This window comes from Phragmites australis, chromosome 3 (genome assembly GCF_958298935.1).
Source record: "Phragmites australis chromosome 3, lpPhrAust1.1, whole genome shotgun sequence".
Taxonomy (NCBI): Eukaryota; Viridiplantae; Streptophyta; class Magnoliopsida; order Poales; family Poaceae; genus Phragmites; species Phragmites australis.
The window spans coordinates 46552496-46574111 of NC_084923.1; the positions used below are offsets into that span (position 1 = coordinate 46552496).

A 21616-nucleotide genomic window follows, 5' to 3' on the forward strand; every position below is an offset into this window, starting at 1 on the left:
CACAGGTCAAGGGTTGGCCCAGATGCACGCATGAACGGTAGTCTACATGAGATTAACTCTGCATGACATCCAAAAAAATAAGAAAGAAATGCTTAAAGGCATTTCGAACATCAATAGAACTAGAGAGAATGTAATGGGCCCGCTCTATATTTCCAATTAACAAGTCGATATCAAGGTTACATATGGGACTGTCATTTTCCAGCAGTGAGCACTGTCCAATGAGCCAGCCAGAACAGATGCCAGAAGCTAGAAATCCTCTGAACCATGCGCCGTGTGTAAAACTCCGTAAAGCGTAGCTCGCAGTCTTGGCAGTGCAAATTTACAGTCTCGTATTATTGCGAAATTATCGTCTCGATACCTGACCATTGTCACCAGAACTAGAAAAACTTTACAAGAGAAGCTTGTGAGCCTGTCAGGTTTTACCCTTTTTCATCTTCGAAATGGTAACCAAAAGCCGAGAAGACCTTCCTGCATTTTGTGCAGCGCTACAGGCTAGAAACAGGACCTAAAGTCTAAAACTACAGAGTTTCCTCTTTGCTCTCAAAATGGCATAAGCTATCTTCTTCAGAAGGCAAAACACGACAGCTTTCCCTAGGCTACCTACGAGACATGCTCTAGTTTAGACTCTTGATAGATAAGTTGCTTGGCCGGCTTCATTCACATCCCCATAATGTGATCCAGGCCTGCATGAGGACCTCCTCCCATGTTTGCGCTCATAATGTTATGCAGCAGTTGGAGGAGCCATCGCCGTGTTGTGAGATCATTCTGAGTTTGTAGTAAGAATACGGAGTCGGTGAACAGTCGACATTTCAGTATAAGTTACTCATGAAACTGTGACCAGCTGAAATCACCTGAAGGACGTCGTTGAATGTCCCGTCTTTCAATGAGGACGGGAGGTGACTGTTTAGCATAGCACAGGCCCTGCATAAGCAGGAAAAAAAAAAGTTTAGGGATGGCATAAGAACAGTTCTACAAATCAAAATTTGCACACAGGATAGAATAAACCTTGCATTATCTGTCAGCCTGAGGTAGCAGCGGATTATGTGCTTCAACAACCTTGGGGAAGGCTGTTCAGCAAGTGCTTCAACCATCTGAGCTAGAACATTGGCTACAGCAAAGAAACGCTCAGCAGTAGCACATGCATATAAAAGTCCTGTGTCATCAAGCAGAATCTTTTGAACAATAAAAGTGGCCACCTGCAAGTATAACTTGACTGAATTAGCGAAACCGAAGCAATAAATCCATCTCTCTCAGATCAAATGACCTAGTTAAATATATTCCTGACAGGGTAACTGTATGGGTAATCATCGTTCAAGAACCAAATGGATTTTCGTTCATCAGCTACCACAAGGTAATCTATCTAGTAGAAAGATAGAAGATTGCTGAAGAATGAAATCAAGTATTACGTTCAAAGCAAACAAAAACGAAGCAACCTAAACAAGACAAGCACCACGTTATGAAACTAACTTGTTTGCTAAAAAATAAAGTAGGTTGCAACATATAAAATAATTTTATCTATTAAACAGTGAACTAGATAAAGGGTGAGAACAGACTCTTTTTTTTTCATTTATATTCAGACTAGAATAGTAAAACAAAAGGAACATGACAGTTGTGTAGTCAACATAGAATCAGATTTCCTTTCAAAAAAAAAAAAAACATAGAAGCAGATCTCTAAGACTATTATGTTTTGAGTAATGGTTAAGGTAGCTATAAAAATACCGTTTTTGAAAGCTCACTGCCCATCTCCATAGTACGCAGACATAGAGGAATAATTTCAGTTTTCAGCAGAAACGCGATGACTTCAGGATCGTCAACCTGCATATATGATACATCAAAACAAACGTATTGGATATTTTTGTTTCCAAATTATATCTGATAAAAAATTAGCGGATTTTAAGCCTTTAACAAATTATGGTGAGCTCTTCAAACATTGCAGGTTCATATAGGGATCCATAGGATTCGAAATTGCAATCAGATCATTAAATCAGCAGGACTGGAATGTGTATCCGGAAATCCAAATCAATCCCCTACCCACCATCTTTTCCTTCATCCCTTCCCTCCACCACTCCAAAGAGAAATCCATACACATTCCTAATTGTCTTAAATTTCAGTCTTCAAATTACCTTCACAAGAGCACCGATCACACCCAAGCTGGTAAGCCTCAAGTACTCATATTGTCTTGTCTTGGTGGTGGTGTTCAAGAAAGGGTAAAGGTACAGTGGAATGTGTGCTGCAAGAGGAGACAGTTACTGACAAGTGAAAACAGCCAGGTTGAAAAGTATAACTCAGCATGCGGACCAATTTCTACACGCAAAACTATCTAGATGTGATCAATACCGTCTGCTACTTAGAATCTTCAGAATTACTTATCTTATACTGCACATATGTTATAAACGAGAGAAAATTTGGAACAAAAGGGGCAGATTCTTTAACGATATATCTCATAAAGATATTTATGTTTACTCATTACCAGTCAAGAACGGGATCCTAGTGTCAGGGTGCGATGCGACACACTGCAATGAAACAAATAAAAGCAAAAGGAAGATCAGGAAATAGGGTGGTCTATAAAACATCTCCCCACGTTAACATCGAAAACATCGCCCCACGTTAACATCGAAAACTCACCCCATGTTGCACTATGCTATGAAATTGGCAGGTTTTTCAATTCATAATGGTTAAGATAAAAAGCACTCCTGATAACAGACAGACTTTTCAATTCAAACTGATAAATAGCACCCCAAAACATCCCTCAGTGCCATCAGTGGGGGTTTCTTCCTTTCTCATGTAAGAGCATACCTGAAGAAGTGCAAGTGCATTGCAGACACGGTTTGATTGACCTGGCGATAATGTTGCGGGTGAAAGTGATGGGTAGATTGACACAATCTCCTGCATATGTTTTCAAGTAGCCATATAGGCTGAATCAGAAAGATCCATGAAAGCCTCAATAAATTTCTAATGGAAAGAACCAATATGTATGAACAACCGCATTGGCTTAAACAGCATGTACTAATGTATTATAGAAGTCCATAGCTACAATGCTGCCACAAGTTTCCATGATATAATTCAGAAGGCTGCAAAGAATTGTAACCTACCTGAAGTAGTGCAGCGATCGTGCCAAAAGAGTGCCATATAAGTGGAGCAAGATCTTGAAAATTTTCTCGTTTCTGAAAGAATTAACAAGGAACATCATTATACAAGAAAATTTCACTCCCTACTTCCCAAATCAATATACATGCATTTTGATAGCTTGACGATGCTTTAGAAATTTCTTTGTAAAACTGCGCAATGAAATCAGTTGCTTCAAAATCAGTATATACTATAGCATCAAGCAAAACTAATTCCATGTGACTATGCGAGGTATGATATATCAGTATGAAATTATGAACAACCAATAACTATCTACCAAAAAGGGAAAGTTCAAGAATTTATGCGCCCTAATCTACCAAAAAGGAGAACTTCAGGAATTTATGCGCCCTAAAGCACTATATTAGTAGCACTGCAAATGCTAGATCGCAACAAGTCTCGATACACATGCGCTGAACACACAAAGGCAAATGCACAGACGTTAAATTGTTTTATTGGACCATCTCCAATTTGTAACAAAAGGTTGCTAAACAGTGCAAATAGTACTATCATAAAAATAAGGTAGCTTAGATCTACGATAAAAAAAAAACTTGAATGTCTTACGTCATCTATGATGTGGATTTCAAATTTGTAATCCACCCCACCAATGTTCCAACCAAATATTCAAGGCATGCACAAATCCAATTTGCATAGCAACCTATCAATTCTCCTGTCTAGACCTCACTGGTTTACTGGGGCCAGATCCCCTCAGAACACTGCAGTATTGTCCATTTTACAGAACAGGTAGAACTAAAATAAATTAAGCTATCCAGTGCAAATAAAAACTATGTGCTTAGTATGTCTACAGAGACGAGTGACTCTTTTATGCAACCAGGCTATGTTATCAACATAGAAGAATATATTTTAAAAGAACAGTACACTAGAGTACATACCAAAAAAAAAGTGCTCAAATGCGCCAAAGCTTAATTACTTTACCTGCAGAACTAAAATATAAGGAATACACAAAAATTCTCCTTGTTTTCTAGATATGAAAAGGCATAATTGCACTGAAATACCCACTACACACAACCACAGAAACGCCTCCAGAGATCAAAATACACTATTTTGACACCAAATCCTGATCGAGGAGTAACACGGAGCAAAACAGGCGTACACTAATCTTTTACCCTAGATTACCGTGTAAACAAATCTACCAACAGAACTGCACAGCAACCAACGCTAGATCATCAAGTCCCAAGCAAATTTTGCCTGGACATAGCGTCACAACACCAAGGTCGTGACTTCCCAAACCACCACAGGGCATCGGCGATGTGTGAGAGAAAGAAATGTGCGGATTTTTATATTCCCGCTACGAGGTGATGGCGCTGAGGTCGGGAAGGCACTCACCTTGGAGAGGTCGAGGAGGGCGTTCTCGCGGAGGTCGGGGTTGCAGAGGTCGAGCACGAGTTGCTCCGCTGTCGCCATGTTCCTGTCCATGGACGCCGCCGGAGCCGGCGCGGACGCGGGCGCGGGCGTTGAGGGCGCGCCGATGGAGAGTGACGGCGGCAGATTCGCCATTGCGAGGATGATGCGGCGGCGGCGGCGTTGGCGTGTAGAGGGGGGCGTTGGCACCTATGGCCGGGGGCGGAGAGATGAGAATGAGACGTGCGTTTCCTGAAAATTCTCTCGTATTTACCCGTGAAATCTTCTTGAGTCGGAGGTGCGAGATTTTTATTTTTATTTTAACCTTTTTAATAAATTTTAAATAAACTCTCAATAACTACATTTTCATATCTAAATATTTTGGTCATATCTTGGGCGGTAACCGAAGACTTGCACATAAGGTAAGTAGATATCTAATAGGTAATTTTAAATCATTATTTATTTTATTTTTTAAGTTAATTAGATAAAGATTGAATGAGTTTTAGTCGATCTAACGAACTAAAAAAAAATCCAAAACTATCCCTACTGCACGCTATGGATCCTAGCGTGACAGCCCACTCAGCCACGTGGAGTATTTGGCCACGGCAGGTAGAAGGTTTAGATTTGAAGAAATACAGCTAGTGTGGATTTATTTTAAACATTTTATTTAATAAGAATTAACGTGATGCACATGAATCGTCCGAGTCGATTGCCGAAGGCTCCTATATGTACGATCGATCCAAAATATTATATGGGTCAGCTCGTTAGACCCGTGAAATAATCATTTTTACTCCATTATTTCTTTTATTTTTAGATTTCTTTTGTTTTATGTATACTTTTTCCAAAGTTTTCATCGAATGATATTCCATCTATAGTTCACCCAGCAGATTAGGCTTGTGGTTTCCTTTTCCCCTTTTTCTTATACACCCTTAACAAATTAAAAAGATTTAACTGAACAATTGTGAAAGCCTAATTTGACTTTTTTTCAAAAGTCATGTTCAATATCTTGTCAGATTTGTTTCATCAATTTGCGACACCATATTTAATATTTTGTATATGATCTATATCTATACTTTTATATAATTTATCGGTTATAGTGAATTTAGATAATCTTTATCATTCATCAAAGTTGATCAAACATTATTTTTTCTAAAAAATATATTTAATCTCATATTATTTATCTTCTATACTAGACGTCTAATATTTTACCATATATTTAATATTTTATTATTTATCTTTTATATTTTTTTAGATTATTATATACTGTATTAATTCTACGTGTGTAATACGTGTGCAGTTACTGATTTGTTGAAATAATACAGCTGGAAAATTGAGTTCCGAGAAACAAATCAAAATGTAATTGTTTCAATACATAAAGTTCGAAGCAGTTCTGGAAACAGACACCGGGTTGACCAACAGATACATTTGAAGTTTGAAAATATCCTAAATCCAATCCACCACTGCTCCATTTTCGGCCCAAAGTAGCAGCAGAGACGCCGCCCGGCTGCGGCACTGAACAAAGCCTCCGTCAGCAGCCTGTCGCACCTAAACCCTAGCGGCCCAGCGAAGCGAAGGCTCCAGGAAGGATCTCCCGGCTCCGAGGTGCGGCGGCGCTGCCGAGATCTTCCCTCGTGTCTAGCTCTTGTTTTGGTCGGTGTTTCACCAAGGATCGTGGCTTTCCTCCCTGTTTCAGATCTCCGCGGACTAGGTTCGGTCTTTGGAGCGCGAGACATGGCGTGAGTCTCCATCAAAATCTTAGCTTTTGCTACTATTTTTCACCTTATGTTTGCAGCCGAAAAAATCAGCTGTATATATGTATGTTTGCTAGTGAAATGTTTTGAGATGGATCTAGAGCGTTGTAGCAGCTTGTGCCTTCCCTAGTTTTTGCCTTGATTTAGATGAGGAACCGATTAAATGATACGGAGAAGAGCAATTTTGCCTTAGCAGTGATGATAGTGACACCATGATATACTTTAGGTTTGATTCTGTTTAATTGCGTGGTTTGTTTTAGGTTGATTTATTATGCAGCGCACTTTATGGATTTTGGAGAGATTCGTTGCTGGTATTTCTACTGAATTTGCTCTGATTCAGAGCTAGTATGTGTGTTACTCAAAATATCTTAGCGGTAGCAATAGGAATTGACAGTTCATTGTTCTTGCTTGTTCTCTGAATGGATTGGGATGGCATCTGTTGGTTGCGACCTTTTAGAGATAAATAATACATATTAATGTATTAACAAGGAAGGTCATATTTGCTAGAGATAAATGGTACTGTAGTAACTAGGTAGAAAAATTGGAGTTAGGATGTTGTAGTTGTAAATTTGTAACTATCTTTTTCTCTTTTTCGTTAAAAAAACTATATTTGCTCTTCAGGTGGTCATTTGGGCATTATTGCATTGCTGCTTCAAAGCTGTCAAAGTTCCACTTTGCCAGTCTTTCCAAAAAAAAAGAGTTCCACTATGCCATAGTTTTTTTTTTTTTTTGGTTCACTGAGAAATCCTTTTATCTTAATCAGGGAGGACACCCCGGCCCCAGTTGAGGCAGCTGCCCCAGCCCCGGTTCTTGGAGAACCCATGGACTTGATGACTGCTCTGCAGCTTGTGATGAAGAAGTCCAGTGCTCATGATGGGCTTGTCAAGGGGCTCCGTGAGGCCGCCAAGGCAATCGAGAAGCACGCTGCCCAGCTTTGTGTGCTTGCTGAGGATTGTGACCAGCCTGATTACGTGAAACTGGTCAAGGCACTCTGTGCTGAGCACAATGTTCACTTGGTCACTGTGTCTAGTGCAAAAACACTTGGCGAGTGGTCTGGGGTTAGTATAAAATTCCAACCCTTATTTTTCTTTTTCTAAAATAGATCACAGTCGTGGAGATCAACAAACATTCACTTCTATGTTCATTGGCCAAATGCTCTTAACTTGTGAATTGCTTAGCTTATGGTTTAACTTTGTGTGCATGCAATTTGTTCCCATTTTAGTGTGCTGCAGATGCTAGTTAGATTGCAATTATTCTTGTATGAAACATCAAACATCTTTATTCTTATGATAGTTCTGTGCACATGATATTTGATACAGCTTTGCAAAATTGACTCGGAGGGTAAGGCAAGGAAGGTTGTGGGCTGTTCTTGTGTCGTTGTTAAGGTAAAGAATCAATTCTCCAAGTTCCATTATAGTGAAAGAATTTGATTCCATTCGAGCTGTATTTGGGCAACCCCTAACATTGGGCCTTGTTTTCCTCTAAACCAGGACTATGGTGAAGAATCAGAGGGTCTTAACATAGTGCAGGAATATGTCAAGTCACACTAGAGGCAGTTTTTTCAGTATCTGGTTCTGTCAAGATGCTGTTGGCCATTGCTTAAATTTGTGTTGAAGTTCTGGAACTTGCTAGTAGGTTATGAAAAAGTTCATTTCATGTGGGAGGTTATCACTTAAGAGTTTGTTTATGGCGCTGGGACATCATGGCCAAATCGAATAATATGAAGATTTGTATAATTTGTTTCTCAGTCCTATCCAAACAGTATCCTTTTCTCTGTGCCATTCTTTTATCATATTGTTAATCTTGAATACCTGAAATCCAAAATTAGATAACATACCGGAGCGTATTTACCGAAATAGATAATATGTAGTTGTATTTATTAATTTGGCATTCGTATTCGGTACACCGTGTGCTAAAAAAGTATTGTATTGTGCCGAATACGAGCAATAGTGCCGTATTCAGTATACCGTGTGCCGAAAAATACTTTTTCGGTATATGTTCATGTCACGTCTGCTTTTTTTACACGGTCATGTCGGTATTGAAAAAATATTTTTCGGCACACGATGTGCCGAATATAGCATTGTTGCTCATATTCGGCACACCGTGTGCTGAATACAGTCCATTTTTAGCATACGGTGTGCCGAATACGGGCAACAATATCGTATTTGACACATCGTGTGCCGAGAATAACTTTTTCGGTATACGGTGTACACTGTGCGTCGAATACAGATGCTAAATTAATAAATACGACTATATGCTGTCTATTTCGATAAATACGTTCATATATGTTATCTAATTTTAGATTTTTGTTGTTATATTTGTTAGATGGTGATTTATTCATCCCAAAAAGAGTAGGATATACTGGAGTGGCTCCGCTTGATGCGTGTTTTTTGCGGCACATACGTCATGTTATTTGCGATTCATTCATATGGTTGTCGACGGGACCGTTTAATGGTATAGTTGACGGCTTGCAAATTCGATTTGAAATTGGCATCTTGCTGGTATCTATGTGAGATAGTGATACTAATGTCATCAAACTCCTAAAGTATCAAATGGAAAACGAAATTGAACGAATTGCATTTCCTCATCATTGATGGATGCTGTCATCTAAGTAGACATACATGAAGCAGAAGATATAGAAATTTTTGTTAGAAATCAAGTGATCTTCGTATAACCGTCGAGCAGTTACTCTTGAACAGTTGTTTGATCGAATGGTTGGTCGTTCAGGAGGGATGTCTCCATGAATAGACAACCCTCCAATATGTATAAATATGTAACAATCATCAATGAATTGATAGTTCGAATATGTGTTTGTTTACTACTACTCTTTGCAATCCAATCATTCTAACACGTTATCAGTACGAGATCTCTACTGAGTGATAAAAAAGAAGAAGCATTAGAAGCCTCCATCACACGTGAGAGCAATGGTAAGATGGACTTTATCTTTGATTGCTTCTGCACTTCTTCGTGTCCTGCACCAAGATCATCATCGCCGCCCCTACTTTGGTCGTCGACGCCGTGGCCCTCGTATGGGTGCCGATGGCATCGCCACCGCGCTCCTCTGGATCGCAACCACCATGGCCGCCGCTCTTACGGACATGGTGACCGTGACCCGCGCATGCCTCACTGTTCTCCGGTGGTGAGGCACCACGCCAGCTCGAGCCACCTGTCTCTTACTCCAACCACGGCCAACGGTGGCGACATCGCTCCTACTCATGCTCATGGCTTTTGCACAATTCACGGCCTTGCGTCGTTCTCCTTCTCACCAACCGTGAGTACGGCCACCCCGTCGCCACCGGAGGCTAACATCTCCGTCGATGTCGTCTCGGCACCACCGTCCCCGACACCTACGTCGACCGCTCCGATGGTGCCAGGACCAAGTTGCCCTGAACGTATCGCCTCCACTGCGGTACGCTGCATCAACAACGGTGCACCCACTCTGGCACAATTCCCGTCGGTAACCTGTGACTTCACGTCAACACCCTTGGTTAACCCCGGAGGCACGATGGTGGCTCGCCGAGGACTTCCCCCCTACTTTAACACCTCCATAGTGGTTGGATGCTCCTCGGGAGGCTCCTCTCCTCCACGAGGTGCTGGCTCCACCAACCCTGCTAGCGAAGAGACCTCGACGCCGCCTTCCAATCTGGACTATCGCATCCTCCACCGCTTCGCAGTAGCGACGGCGAACCGCTTACCCGGCCTCCGCCCGGTATCTTGGACCCCACTGTCCTCGGGCCTTCGCTTTGGGGCCCACATCGACGGCGGTAGTGGTGACTAGATCTCCTCCTCCGACGGGGAGGAGTACACACCGCGCTAAATGGCGCGGAGGTGCGACAACACGACGACGGTGGAGCTGGCGAGGCACAGTGGCAACGCTGGCATGCGTGATGTGGCGAGTGGGTGGGGGAGTAAACCTAACTGCCGCGCCATGCTGGTCTTATACGTTGCACGAGCGCCCCCTCTCTATGCCGACCGAAAGGCTGCCATGACCTAGGCCCAAGTTGTGGCCACCTCCTTTCTGTACGTACTCGCCCGCATGGGCCAGTGGGCCTAAAGTCTGATTAGACCTCAGCCCAAGTTTACTTGGCCCACAAGCCACTAAACCGTGACCTAAGGCTAACTTGCATTTTGGACCGTGAATTTCTGGGAATTTACAAATCGGTCCAACTACTAGTACTATTTATTTAGTATTTATCATGTTTAGGCCCCTGATGTTTACTATAATTACATTTAATATTGTTTACTGTTGTAATTTAATATTTCAAACCCTGTTTTTCTGGAATATTGTGTAATGTTCAATGTGTTTGCGACCACTTTAATTCTGCAATTGAGATTCATTTTCTTGCAAGATTATACAGTAATTCACCTTAATTAAGCCAAAAGAGCTCTTATGCCCGAAAAAGTTTAATTCAAGCAGAACTACGATGCAAAATAAAATTAATTGATTATCTCAATTTGATATTTGTGAAACACGAGATAATGAAGATATAGATCCACTGCATATTTGCATATTATCCACCATTTCTATCAGGTCTACATTTTATCATCTTGATAAAATGACTACATTTAATGTGCTTTTCTAAATATTATACTTAACATAACACAAGTTAATAAGAACATAGGCATCTACTGACAAATGTCAGATTATACCTTATACTACTGTGAGATCTACACCATATTTGATCATTATCTTCAACATATTAGCTACATAATTTGAGGTATACACTATGTAATTCAAGTCTCAATATGATTTTACATATTTTTTAATCATTATTACAATAATATCATGATGATTTTTAATTTACCAATAGTAAATTAATCAAACCTATGATTTAAATCCATGTAAGTTAAGATGAGCAACGAAGAGTTTGATATACTCGCACTCGATGGTCACAACTACCTGATATGGGCAATAAATGTCAAGGTCAGCCTTGCATCCGCGGAATGTTAGTGGCACTCTAACCTCTCCAAGAGGGAGATCCACCGCTCACAGATCAAGTTAAATATGGTGCATTATACATAATAAGGCACCATATCTATCCGGATCTCAAATCTGAGTATTTGATGAAAAATAATCCGAGCACATTATGTATAATCTCAAAACAAGATATGAACAACAGAAGGCAGTCATTCTGCCTGATGCAAGTCATGAATGGACTCATCTCCGACTATTGGAGATTACAATCATGTTGTTCATAAAATATATTTCAAGTTGCGTTTTTGCAAAAAAAAAAAAAAAGAACCTACAGAAGTGGAAAAGATAGAGAAAACTTTATCTACTACACTTCCCGCTGATATGATCTTACAGCAACAGTATCGTGCAAGTGAATACCAAGTTTACTCTAACTTAATATATGTATTACTTCAGGCTAAAAAATATGATGAACTCCTTTTAAGTAATCATCATCAACGTCCAATAAACATTGCTCCTTTACTTGAAGTACATTCTAATATTCAGAATAACAATAAGTTCAATGACTCTTCTAGAACCCAACCAACGAACTTGAAAGCTAAACGCAGACGCAACAAGAAGCAAAAGGCATGTGCACCGGAAAAGGGGAAGGACATTTCTAAACCCAAATTTAATAAATCTAATATTTGTTGCAAGTGTGGTTGTTACAAGCATACTACTAAGAAATGCCGCACCCTGAGATATTTAATTGATCTGTATCTACAATCCGTGGGATGCAACCCTTCAGGACAAAGATATGAAGCACACTTTAATCTTCAAACTAACACCGTCAAGAAGACTAGTTGTTCACAACAAGTTTCACAAGAACCAAGTAACAACCAGACTCTTCATTTTCCAGAAAATCCCATGAGCATGAAAAACATGATCATCAAATTTGCTTCGCATGACATATTTGGAGACCTTATTTACTACAGATACTATGTTATCCATGTCTATTAGTTGTTGTAATAATAAGTTGTCATCATTATGTATTATATATCACAATATTGTATCAGCACTTATGATACTAAATAAATTTTGTATGTATTTTATATATCTGATCAAGAATTTCATATTAAATTCTTCAATTCTATAAATAGATTTCTGCGAGAGTCAATCCGATGGAAGAGGAAATGTACCTTGTGGACAGTTACACCATAAATTCTATACTTAAGGAAACAAAATATTTCCAAACTCTTACGAAGAGACAAGAAAATATTTTTACAATCACTGGACACGATGCAATAATTGTTGGCTCCGATCGTGCCATAATTACTCTTCATATTGTAGTCAAGTTATAATCAAGAACATTTTATTATATTCTGATTCAACTCGTACCTTATTAAGTTATAGAGATATCCGTCAGAATAGTTTCTATATTGAAATCCATGATGACAACAAAGAGAAATGTCTCCTTTTAACGAAAAACAACGTATATGGCAAATAAGTACTTGAGAAAATTTTCTCTTTATCATCAGGATTGTACTACACTTACATCAAACCCGTAACAAATGTTGCGTACAATGTAATTTTTCAGAATGTCAATACATTCCAAACTTGGTATGATTGTCTTGGTCATCCTGGCATAAGGATGATACGAAAAATTATCAGCAATTCCATTGGTCATGATTTAAGTGATGTTAAATTATCTCAATCTTTGGATTTTATGTTCACTGCATGTGCTACTAGAAAGCTAATTTTAAGGTCATCTTACCTTAAAATTCAAGCAGAATCACTCATATTCCTTGAACGCATTTAAAGAGATATATGTGATCCCATCCAACCATTAACTGGACTATTCATATATTTCATGGTTCTAATAGATGCATCTATACGATGGTCTCACGTGTGTCTCTTGTCCACATAAAACCATGCATTTGCCAAAATAATAGCTCAAATTCTTAAATTACGAGCACATTATCTTGAGAATCGACTTCAATCAATTCGAATGGACAATGCTACAGAATTCTCCTCACGTGCCTACAATGACTATTATATGACGCTAGGAATTCAAGTTTAACATTCTGTCTCATATGTCCATACTCAAAATGGTTTGGCAGAATCTCTTATCAAGAGAATTAAATCTTATTGCACGACCCTTATTACGAAATTGCAGTTTACCAACTTCTTATTGGGGCCATGCAGTTTTACACGCTGCTGACTTAATCCAATTACGACCTACTGCATATCATAGTACTTCCCCTCTACAATTAGTATGTGAAAATCCACCAAGTATTTCTCATCTGCGTAAATTAGATTGCGCTACATACATAACGATCTCACCACCGCAGCATGCATCCATACGCCCATACAGGAAATTGGGTATCTGTGTGGGGTATCAATCTGTCAAATCCCTAATTTGTCTTTCCTCTTCCTCTCTCTTCCTCTCTCTTCCGTCTCTCCCGTCCCCTCCCCGTGACCCGCCTGCTAGCGCCGCGCCGCGCCGCGCAGTCCCATCGTCGCGCGCCGCACCGGCAGTCCTCGCGCCCCGCACGCTCGCCCTTCTCCGGTCCTATATAATGAGGTGAACAGTGCACAGACCCCCATCCCCTTCCTCACATCCTCTTTCTCTCCCTCCGAGCACTCCGCCGCCGGTGAGCCCCCCCGACCCTCTTCTCTCTCTCCCTCTCTCCTTTCCCTCCCCTTGGGCGTACCTGGGCCTCCGGTCGCCAGCCGTCGCCCTTCTGTCGCTGGGTCGCCGCCCTCCCCGCTGCCGACCGTGGCCTCCCTGTCGCAGACCGCCGCCCCGGCCGCCCGCCAGCCGGATCCGGCTGGTGAGGCCACCCGCCGGCCTCCGCCGGCGCGCCGCCACCGCCCGTCGCCCCTCCCTCTCTCTTGCCCTATCGTTCTCTCTGCTGAGCCGGCCGACCCCCCCTCTCCCATCCCCTTTTATCTCTCCCTCTCTCCGCGGCTGGCAAGTGGGCCCCCGAGCCATCGCAGTAGAGCCATCGCACCCTGAGCCCAAGCCCAAAATAGAGCCCCCGAGCCGACCGACAAAACCAAGCCCGAGCCGAGAGCTAAGCTGAGCCGTGAAGCCGAGCCGAGAGCCGCGAGTCGAGTCCAGTCCCGAGCCGACTCAACAGAATATTCTGAGAATATTTTCCCCTTTTCTTTTTTCTGAATTTCTCTCCCGGCAAAACTTCCGAAGCCCGTTTCTCCTCCGTCCTAACTCTGTTTTCAACGATTCTTCCACCGATATTCATCTAAATTCGAGATCTACCCAATCATGTCAATTTCATAATTTTTGTAAATTGTTTAGTCATTATTTTAATCATTTGATTGATCGTGTATGCCTCTATCATTGTTGCGATTATTAGAGGAAGGAGCTACACGAGGTGACCCCAAAGGAGGGGTCCGACAGAGTGGTATCAGAGCCATACTTGACTATAAGACGAAACTTTAGGATTGACTGAGTTAAGGAGTGATAATTTTATAACAAATTATTTTGGTAAAATTTTCTCATCCCTATTGCCTATCCACCTTGATGCTCCATTTTAACAAAAAGTTTTTACTCGATCCTGACTCATTTTGTTCTTCAAACTTTGGCAGATGGAAGGAGACGGATGGACCACCACCTACTTCTTGGACTTGCAAGGATTTCCCCTCATCCTTTGGGAGACACTGATGAGGTTTGGGTATACTCAGCGTCCAGAGTACCATGGACGAGAGTATCAAGAGCATGTCACCAACAGATGTGAAGTCCATGTCCTTGTGTTTGAGACACCTGAGTATACCGACTGGCAGCCATGGAATATTGTTGCCTACGGAGCTGAGTACAATGACACCTATGAAGCTGCAGCCCGTAAAGCCCTACTCTACTTCTGTCAAAAGCTAGAGGACACCGGACGTACTCCAGTGAAGTTCTTTCCAGTGAGTGATGCTCCCGCCCAGTGTGGTGTAACAGAATGAGGAGGTTGGAAGGTCTGGGTCAAAGAGAGGACGACCCTATCCTAGTCGCCACAGTGAAGTACCTCCTTGCTCTGGACCAGCTATATGAGAGTCATCGCTTCGAGTGGAGAGCAAGTATCCAGAGGGCGGAACATTCAGAGACCCGAGAAAAAGCTCTACGGAGGCAGCTGCAACAGGTTCGAGAGCAGGCCGCAGCTGCAGAGAAGCGTGCCGAAGACGTCACTAAGGCACTAATGGAGACCTCAGAGTACTATATCAAGAAGCTTAACAAGGCCTAGTTGACTTGCCACAGGACTCACGGAGGACCCCATCGCAAGCTCACTTCAAGGAAGAGGACCTTCCACCTACCTCCCATTGACAACATCCAGCGTTTGGAGTTACCAGGAGTTCCCCTCCTTTCCCCAGGAGTTGCCAGCGCAATTGCATCTGGAAGAGTTGTACCTGCATTAAATACATTAAGCCCCTCACAGTGGACCTATTCACGGCCCGATATACTGATTATATATTCAATGAGGACCATTTCCTGGTATTAGGTGGAGATTTCAAGTACTAGAAAGGATGTCATGAAATCAATTGGAATGTCTAAGGCATTTTCGCCTCAGATCCACATACTCAAGAATTTGAACTCTAAGTTCAGAAAATCATCAATTTGCAACATATTGTAAATAATCTGTCAGATGCATTTGCAGACTATAAAGGTGTCATAAGATCGTATAATCTTGCCAAAAATGTTCCCAAAAGAGTGGAGGTACCAATAAAAACCACTCAACTCCCTGTTCAAAACAAGAGGGGAGAAATACGACCACAAAGGAGGATACAACTTCTTGCAAGCGCCAAAGTAAACAGAGGAAGAAATCCTCTGAAATAGTAAGTGCAAGTCAACCTCAAGTTGATAGACACCTAATGGATGGGCAACATCCACAACCTAGCTCAATAGTACACTTAAATAATGATGCTAGGACATCAGAATACCCCGACTCAATCATATTGGGAAATCACGAACAAGCACCAAGGGTACAAGAAATTTCCACCAACTATCTAGATTTTGGAGAATCATATAACCGAAAGATTACAATTGTCGACACATACTTCTCCACTATGATTGCAAATAACCTCCAAAATGATCCAGATCCTAAGACCATGGCAGAGTGTAAACGACGCTCGGACTGGACTCAATGGAAGGATGCAGTTCAAACAGAGATAGTCTCGCTTACAAAAAAGAGAGGTATTCACAAAAGTGATACCTATACCTCCAAATGTCTTCCATGTGGGATTCAAATGGATTTTTGTCCGAAAATGGAATGAGAACAACGAGGTGGTGAGATACAAATCAAAGCTTGTAGCACAAGGGTTCAAATAAAGACCCGGCATTGATTTCAATGAAACCTATTATCCAGTCATGAGTGGAATCACATTTCGACATCTTATCTCATTGACAGTTCAAAATCATCTATCTATACAGTTGATGGATGTAGTGAATGCATATCTATATGAGTCACTTGATTCTGACATATATACGAAGGTTCCTGATGGAATCCAAATTCCGAATTCAAACACAAATCACAACATGTATTGTGTAAAGCTTAATAAGTCATTATATGGCTTAAAGTAGTTGGGGCAAATATGGTACAACCAACTTAGTGAGTTCCTTCTGCAGAAACGCTACTCTATCAATGATGATTGTCTATGCGTGTTCATCAAGAAATCCTCAATGTAATTTTGTATTATCTCTGTGTATGTTGATGACCTAAACATCATTGACAACGTACAATATATCAATGAAGCACGTGATCATCTAAAGACGGAATTCGGGATGAAAGATTTGAGTAAAACCAAATTTTGCTTGGGTCTACAACTCGAGCACCTTCCCTCGAGAATTATGGTACACTAAGCTATCTATGTCTAGAAAATATTGGAGAAATTCAATATGTATAAATCATATCCATCTATAATCCCTATGGTTATTCGATCTCTAGACATGGAAATATATCCATTTAGACGACGAAAAAGATGGAGAAGAGATACTGGAGACCCGAGGTTCCATATCTCAGTGCTATTGGAGCGCTTATGTATCTTGCAAATTGCACCAGGCCGGATATCGCATTTGCAGTGAACTTACTAGCCAGACATAGCGCTGCTCCAACTAAACGCCATTGGGCAGGAGTTAAGAATATCTCTTAATATCTCCAAGGTACCAAAGATCTTGGTTTATTCTTTCAATTTCAAAGAAACAAAGATTCAAATATGATTGGATACACTAATGCTGGGTACTTATCAAATTCCCATAATACCATATCACAAATATGCTTTGTGTTCCTATATGGTGGGATAACTATTTTATGGAAGTCTTCCAAACAGACTCTAGTGGCTACATTCACCAATCATTCTGAAATAGTTGCATTATATGAGGCATCACACGAATATGTGTGGCTTCGCAGAATGATAAATCACATACAACAGTTATGTGATATTGATTTCATTGAATCACCTATCATTATCTACGAAGATAATGTTGCTTGTGTTACTTAGATGCAAACATGTTACATAAAGAGCAATATCACTAAGCATATTGCCTCTAAATTATTTTATTCTCATGAGTTACAACAAAGTGGGAAGATAAATATCTTGCAAATTAAATCTTGTGATAATATCGTAGATTTATTCACAAAGTCCTTACAACTTCGACATTTGAAAAAAATATGTTCATGATATTGGTATGCGATGACTTCGAGATTTGCAAAAATCAAAAAGAGTCTCCTCCTAAATTTAACCTGTTCATGCATCATATTGTACTATTTTTCCTTTATGAGTTTTACTTATAAAGTTTTTTTATAAAAGATTTTTAATGAGACAATATCTACATAAAATCATATATCATATCTCTTATTTTCCTTACTGGAGGTTTTAAAGGAGTTATACAAGACATATCTATTGTTATCTAAATTCGTTTATAAGTTTTCTTTTTACAAGATTTTCTAATATGAGTTAATAAAGAGACAATAATCAATATATGATATATCATTTTCTCCTTATTTTCCCACTAAATTTTAAAAGAATTTTAACAACGTATCACTATTACTTTTCTCATATTTTTTTTCACATGATTTTTGAAAGAGCTTTCAAGATGAAATATTTAAGTACATAAACCGATATCATCATCTTGAAAGATTTAAGTACATAAACCGATATCATCAAGAGAGTGTTAGAAATCAAATGATCTTTACATAACTGTTGAACAGTTACTTCAGAATAGTTGTTTGATCGAATTGGTGTCCACTTGGAAAGGATGTCTCCACGAACAGACATCTCTCCAACATGTATAAATATATAACAATCATCAATAAAATAAGTGGTTCGAATCTATATTTGTCTACTACTACTATGTGCAATCCAATCGTTCTCAACAATTTTGCAATCAGACGGCAGACATATTCCCTCATCATTGATGGATGTTGTAACATGCATGAAACTAGAACTCACATTTGCTAACTGTTTACTCAACCACCCATCACGAACAACTCCAGAGCAGGACGTCACACGTTTGGTACATAGTAATAGACCGAAAGCTTATCGATTTGGTTACAACTTGCAAACGTTGAAACAAGGATAAAGTTTTTGGAGCCTAGCTCACAGTACACCATCTGACTGGATTAGTACATTCAACGTATGTATGTAGGTTTTGTTCACCAGTCTATGCCTAAATTCCTCGAGGTAAACAGGTCTTCAACGTAGAGGATTACTGGTGTAGATGATCTGACGAAGTTCTGCATTTGAACCTCTGCCGACTCCTCTGCAAGTGAAAGAAGTATGGTTAACATCGCCACAGTTCAAAATTAAGCTATATCACTATAACACACCTATGATATCTTAGTATGCTTTTGATAAATCTGTTCCTTGCCCTTTTCTTTTCATGACTCATGCATATCAAACAACTATAGGCATACATGAATATTAGTAGCTCTCTGGCAAACAAAAAACTGCATTCATGCTTTATGAAGACCTTGAATAGCACTGTGAATTCGTCATGTGATCGTTTCAGCATAAAGTTAGTTGTGTGCTAGGGCTGAAGCTTAAGAGAAAATACAGATTTAAACTGCAGAGAAGGTAAAAACCTATTATGGTCACTCACCATCTTCATTTAATTTCTTCAACAGCTGTGACTTTGAGGGAAGGGCGTACATTCCAGCAGCAACTGCTTTCCTTATGGCCCATCCATGGTGAGGAGCAAACACCTGAGCATAAGCTACTGATGCTGCATCCCTTAGCGAGTTGCCCCTGAAAGAATGACAACATTTGATGACATTCTCCGAGTAGACATCATAGGGAAAGCAAACTTACAGTTCACAAGACAAAATTTTAAGTAACCGCAAATGGAACATAACCACCGTCTAGTGTGCAACTTGTACTTACTCTGTAACTAGTATTTTCTCAAACAGAACTTTAACCATATCAACCCCGCGCTTCACTCTAAGCAGATTCCTTGTATGGCTCCCTGGTTTCCTGACAGTGTCCTTCTGAATGTCTAACTCCACCATCGAGGGCAATGTTGAAATCGTCTTGGACGCCTCCACCAAATCATCAACCTGTAAACCATTCCAATGAAAGGATCCGTAAAAAATATCAAACAGAAACATTAAAACTTATCCATGCAACAAGGGGCACCAGTCAGAAACCAAAGCCGAACAGGCTCAATGCGTCATTCTCAAGCACCCAACGTAAACTATTGCACACCATATTTGCTATGGCAGTGAATTATCCAATTGTCTAGTCATAACTGGACATATCTGCCAAATAACACAAAAAGCCAATAAAAAACAAGTTCTGCTGATCAGATTATAACACCTCAAGTATCCATCAAATCCCGATCAAACAAATGCAGAACACCACCTCTGAATCAGACAATATGATTCAGATGCAAAAGCTCTAGTTTAGTTGAATCGTCCAAAATCATTTCATCCTAACCTTCCAGTCTTAGACAACACTAATTTCGAGTGCGTAAGCTGTAAGCAGCAGATCACATAGTTTAACAAGCCAAAAAGGGTGTACCAAAAACTAAAGCAACCCATCACAAAGTACACAGAATTGTTTGCTATGACTGGAGAGATCTGCTAAATAATACACCCCAAATATCCATCGAAACAAACATACACAGAATTGTGAACATAACCTCTGAACTAGACGAGCCAATTCTGATGCACAACCCTAGTTCACTTGATCTGTTTGAGGTCATTTCATCCTAAACTCCCACTCTTAGACCATCCAAGCTCGAGTGACCACCTCAATTATCACATGCAAGTACTAGTAGCAGCATACGAAACTACACATTCCTCAAATTCAACGCCAAACAGCTATTTCGAGGCGAACGCTAGAGCAGAGCAGGGACTAGGCTAGAGAGTAGAGAGTAGGAGGGGGGGGGGGGGGAGGAGGGCGAGGAGGGAGGAGGTGCCTTGGCGACGTAGTCCATCTCGGCGAACTTGAAGGCGATGCCGAGGCAGCCGAAGAGGACGGAGACGTTGGAGCAGGCGCGCGAGAACGCCGTAGCGTCCATCGCCCCCGCGGGCTGCTGCTTGGCGACGGCGGCGAGCTCCTCGAACGACGCCGCGATCCGCCGCAGCGGCTTCTGCGCCTCGCTCGACCCCATCGCCGATCGGCCGGCCGCCCTCGCTCACCGTCTTTGGGTGCTGGCAAGCTGGGGGAAGGAGACGATTTTTCTTTTTTGTTCTCTCTCCTTTCTTTTGGGGAGAGTTTTTCCGAGAGAATTTTTCTGCGCCTCCTTTCGGGTTTTCTACGCGTTCTTTTTGAGGTGCGCGACGGCGACGCCGAGGCTGGTTGGTTGATGCCGTGGTGGGCTGGGCCAAGTATTGGGCTTCGTATGGGCCGGTATGGGCCAGCACTTGGTCCACATCTCAGCCCGGCGGCCACAACACTGTATACGCACGAGTTCGAAGAGTTTGACGCATTATGCATTTGTGCAGAATAAATTCACGGAGTCGAAGCAACATCGGAGAGCATTGTATTGGCATCCGGCATGTTTTTGAATTTTGAAGAATTTTGGACGCATTGGTCACAACTTTATCATCAGATGTTCGACCATGCAGACGGAGCAGCTCTTCCTTTTTTCTCCAAGTTCCTCCAAGACTTGCTTATTACGAGAGTGCTCGAGCAGCTCCTCGTTTTTTGCACTCCAAGAACTGCGAAGTCATCGTCTCTTGCTTATTTGCATAAGCCTCCACAACTGCAGCAGGTGATTCGAGAATACCGGAGAAGAGGCGAGACGACGCCGCCATAGGCGGCAGCAGGTCTTTGACGGCGGATGCGGGAGCGCACGGGCGCCCACCTGCATCGGCGTCTTGCTCCTGCGCGCCACAGATCGTAGTGCAGCTGCGGCGTCTGACATCGTCGATTCGATTGCGAAATCTATCTTCCCTCCTTAAATGCCCCCTTCAACTCCTCATTCTCGATCTTCCCTCCATTATTCTCCCGCCACCAGCTCATTTTATTGATCTAAATAGGTTTTGCC

General features: G+C 41.2%; 3 protein-coding genes across 4 annotated transcripts; 1 reads left to right on the plus strand and 2 right to left on the minus strand.

Annotated features, from left to right (window-relative positions):
- Positions 1 to 305: 305 nt before the first annotated feature.
- Positions 306 to 4756, minus strand: LOC133913465 (uncharacterized). Of its 2 annotated transcripts, XM_062356632.1 has the most exons (9): positions 4471 to 4755; positions 3093 to 3164; positions 2797 to 2886; positions 2471 to 2513; positions 2124 to 2230; positions 1720 to 1815; positions 1006 to 1196; positions 852 to 921; positions 306 to 765 (listed from the first exon to the last, which is right to left on the minus strand). In XM_062356632.1, the coding sequence occupies exons 1-9, from the start codon at positions 4639 to 4641 to the stop codon at positions 658 to 660; spliced, it is 948 nt and encodes a 315-aa protein (XP_062212616.1). In that variant the 5' UTR covers positions 4642 to 4755; the 3' UTR covers positions 306 to 657. The 2 variants fall into 2 exon arrangements, with proteins under 2 accessions (XP_062212616.1, XP_062212617.1); XM_062356633.1 differs by lacking the exons at positions 2124 to 2230; positions 2471 to 2513 and having other exon boundaries at positions 4471 to 4756.
- A 1171-nt stretch (positions 4757 to 5927) lies between these two features.
- Positions 5928 to 7983, plus strand: LOC133913466 (small ribosomal subunit protein eS12-like). The gene is made up of 5 exons (XM_062356634.1): positions 5928 to 6087; positions 6179 to 6221; positions 7000 to 7294; positions 7556 to 7621; positions 7727 to 7983. Exons 2-5 carry the CDS (start codon positions 6217 to 6219, stop codon positions 7784 to 7786), a joined length of 426 nt encoding a protein of 141 aa, XP_062212618.1. The 5' UTR covers positions 5928 to 6087; positions 6179 to 6216; the 3' UTR covers positions 7787 to 7983.
- Positions 7984 to 18492: 10509 nt separating this feature from the next.
- LOC133913467 (accelerated cell death 11) lies at positions 18493 to 20867 on the minus strand. Its single transcript, XM_062356636.1, has 4 exons — positions 20543 to 20867; positions 19507 to 19679; positions 19226 to 19371; positions 18493 to 18886 (listed from the first exon to the last, which is right to left on the minus strand). The coding sequence occupies exons 1-4, from the start codon at positions 20735 to 20737 to the stop codon at positions 18780 to 18782; spliced, it is 621 nt and encodes a 206-aa protein (XP_062212620.1). The 5' UTR covers positions 20738 to 20867; the 3' UTR covers positions 18493 to 18779.
- Positions 20868 to 21616: the final 749 nt, after the last annotated feature.

Excerpts from the sequence above, each read along its gene's own strand:
- LOC133913465 (XM_062356632.1), bottom strand. The coding sequence starts at position 4,641 with ATGGCGAATCTGCCGCCGTCACTCTCCATCGGCGCGCCCTCAACGCCC. Across the intron at positions 2,514-2,796 it reads ATGCACTTGCACTTCTTCAG|TGTGTCGCATCGCACCCTGA; the intron begins GTATGCTCTTAC and ends GTTTCATTGCAG. Across the intron at positions 1,816-2,123 it reads TGATCGGTGCTCTTGTGAAG|GTTGACGATCCTGAAGTCAT; the intron begins GTAATTTGAAGA and ends TCATATATGCAG.
- LOC133913467 (XM_062356636.1), bottom strand. The coding sequence starts at position 20,737 with ATGGGGTCGAGCGAGGCGCAGAAGCCGCTGCGGCGGATCGCGGCGTCG. Across the intron at positions 19,680-20,542 it reads AGATGGACTACGTCGCCAAG|GTTGATGATTTGGTGGAGGC; the intron begins GCACCTCCTCCC and ends AATGGTTTACAG. Across the intron at positions 19,372-19,506 it reads GAGAAAATACTAGTTACAGA|GGGCAACTCGCTAAGGGATG; the intron begins GTAAGTACAAGT and ends TCATTCTTTCAG.
- LOC133913466 (XM_062356634.1), top strand. Across the intron at positions 7,295-7,555 it reads CACTTGGCGAGTGGTCTGGG|CTTTGCAAAATTGACTCGGA; the intron begins GTTAGTATAAAA and ends TATTTGATACAG. Across the intron at positions 7,622-7,726 it reads GTTCTTGTGTCGTTGTTAAG|GACTATGGTGAAGAATCAGA; the intron begins GTAAAGAATCAA and ends CCTCTAAACCAG.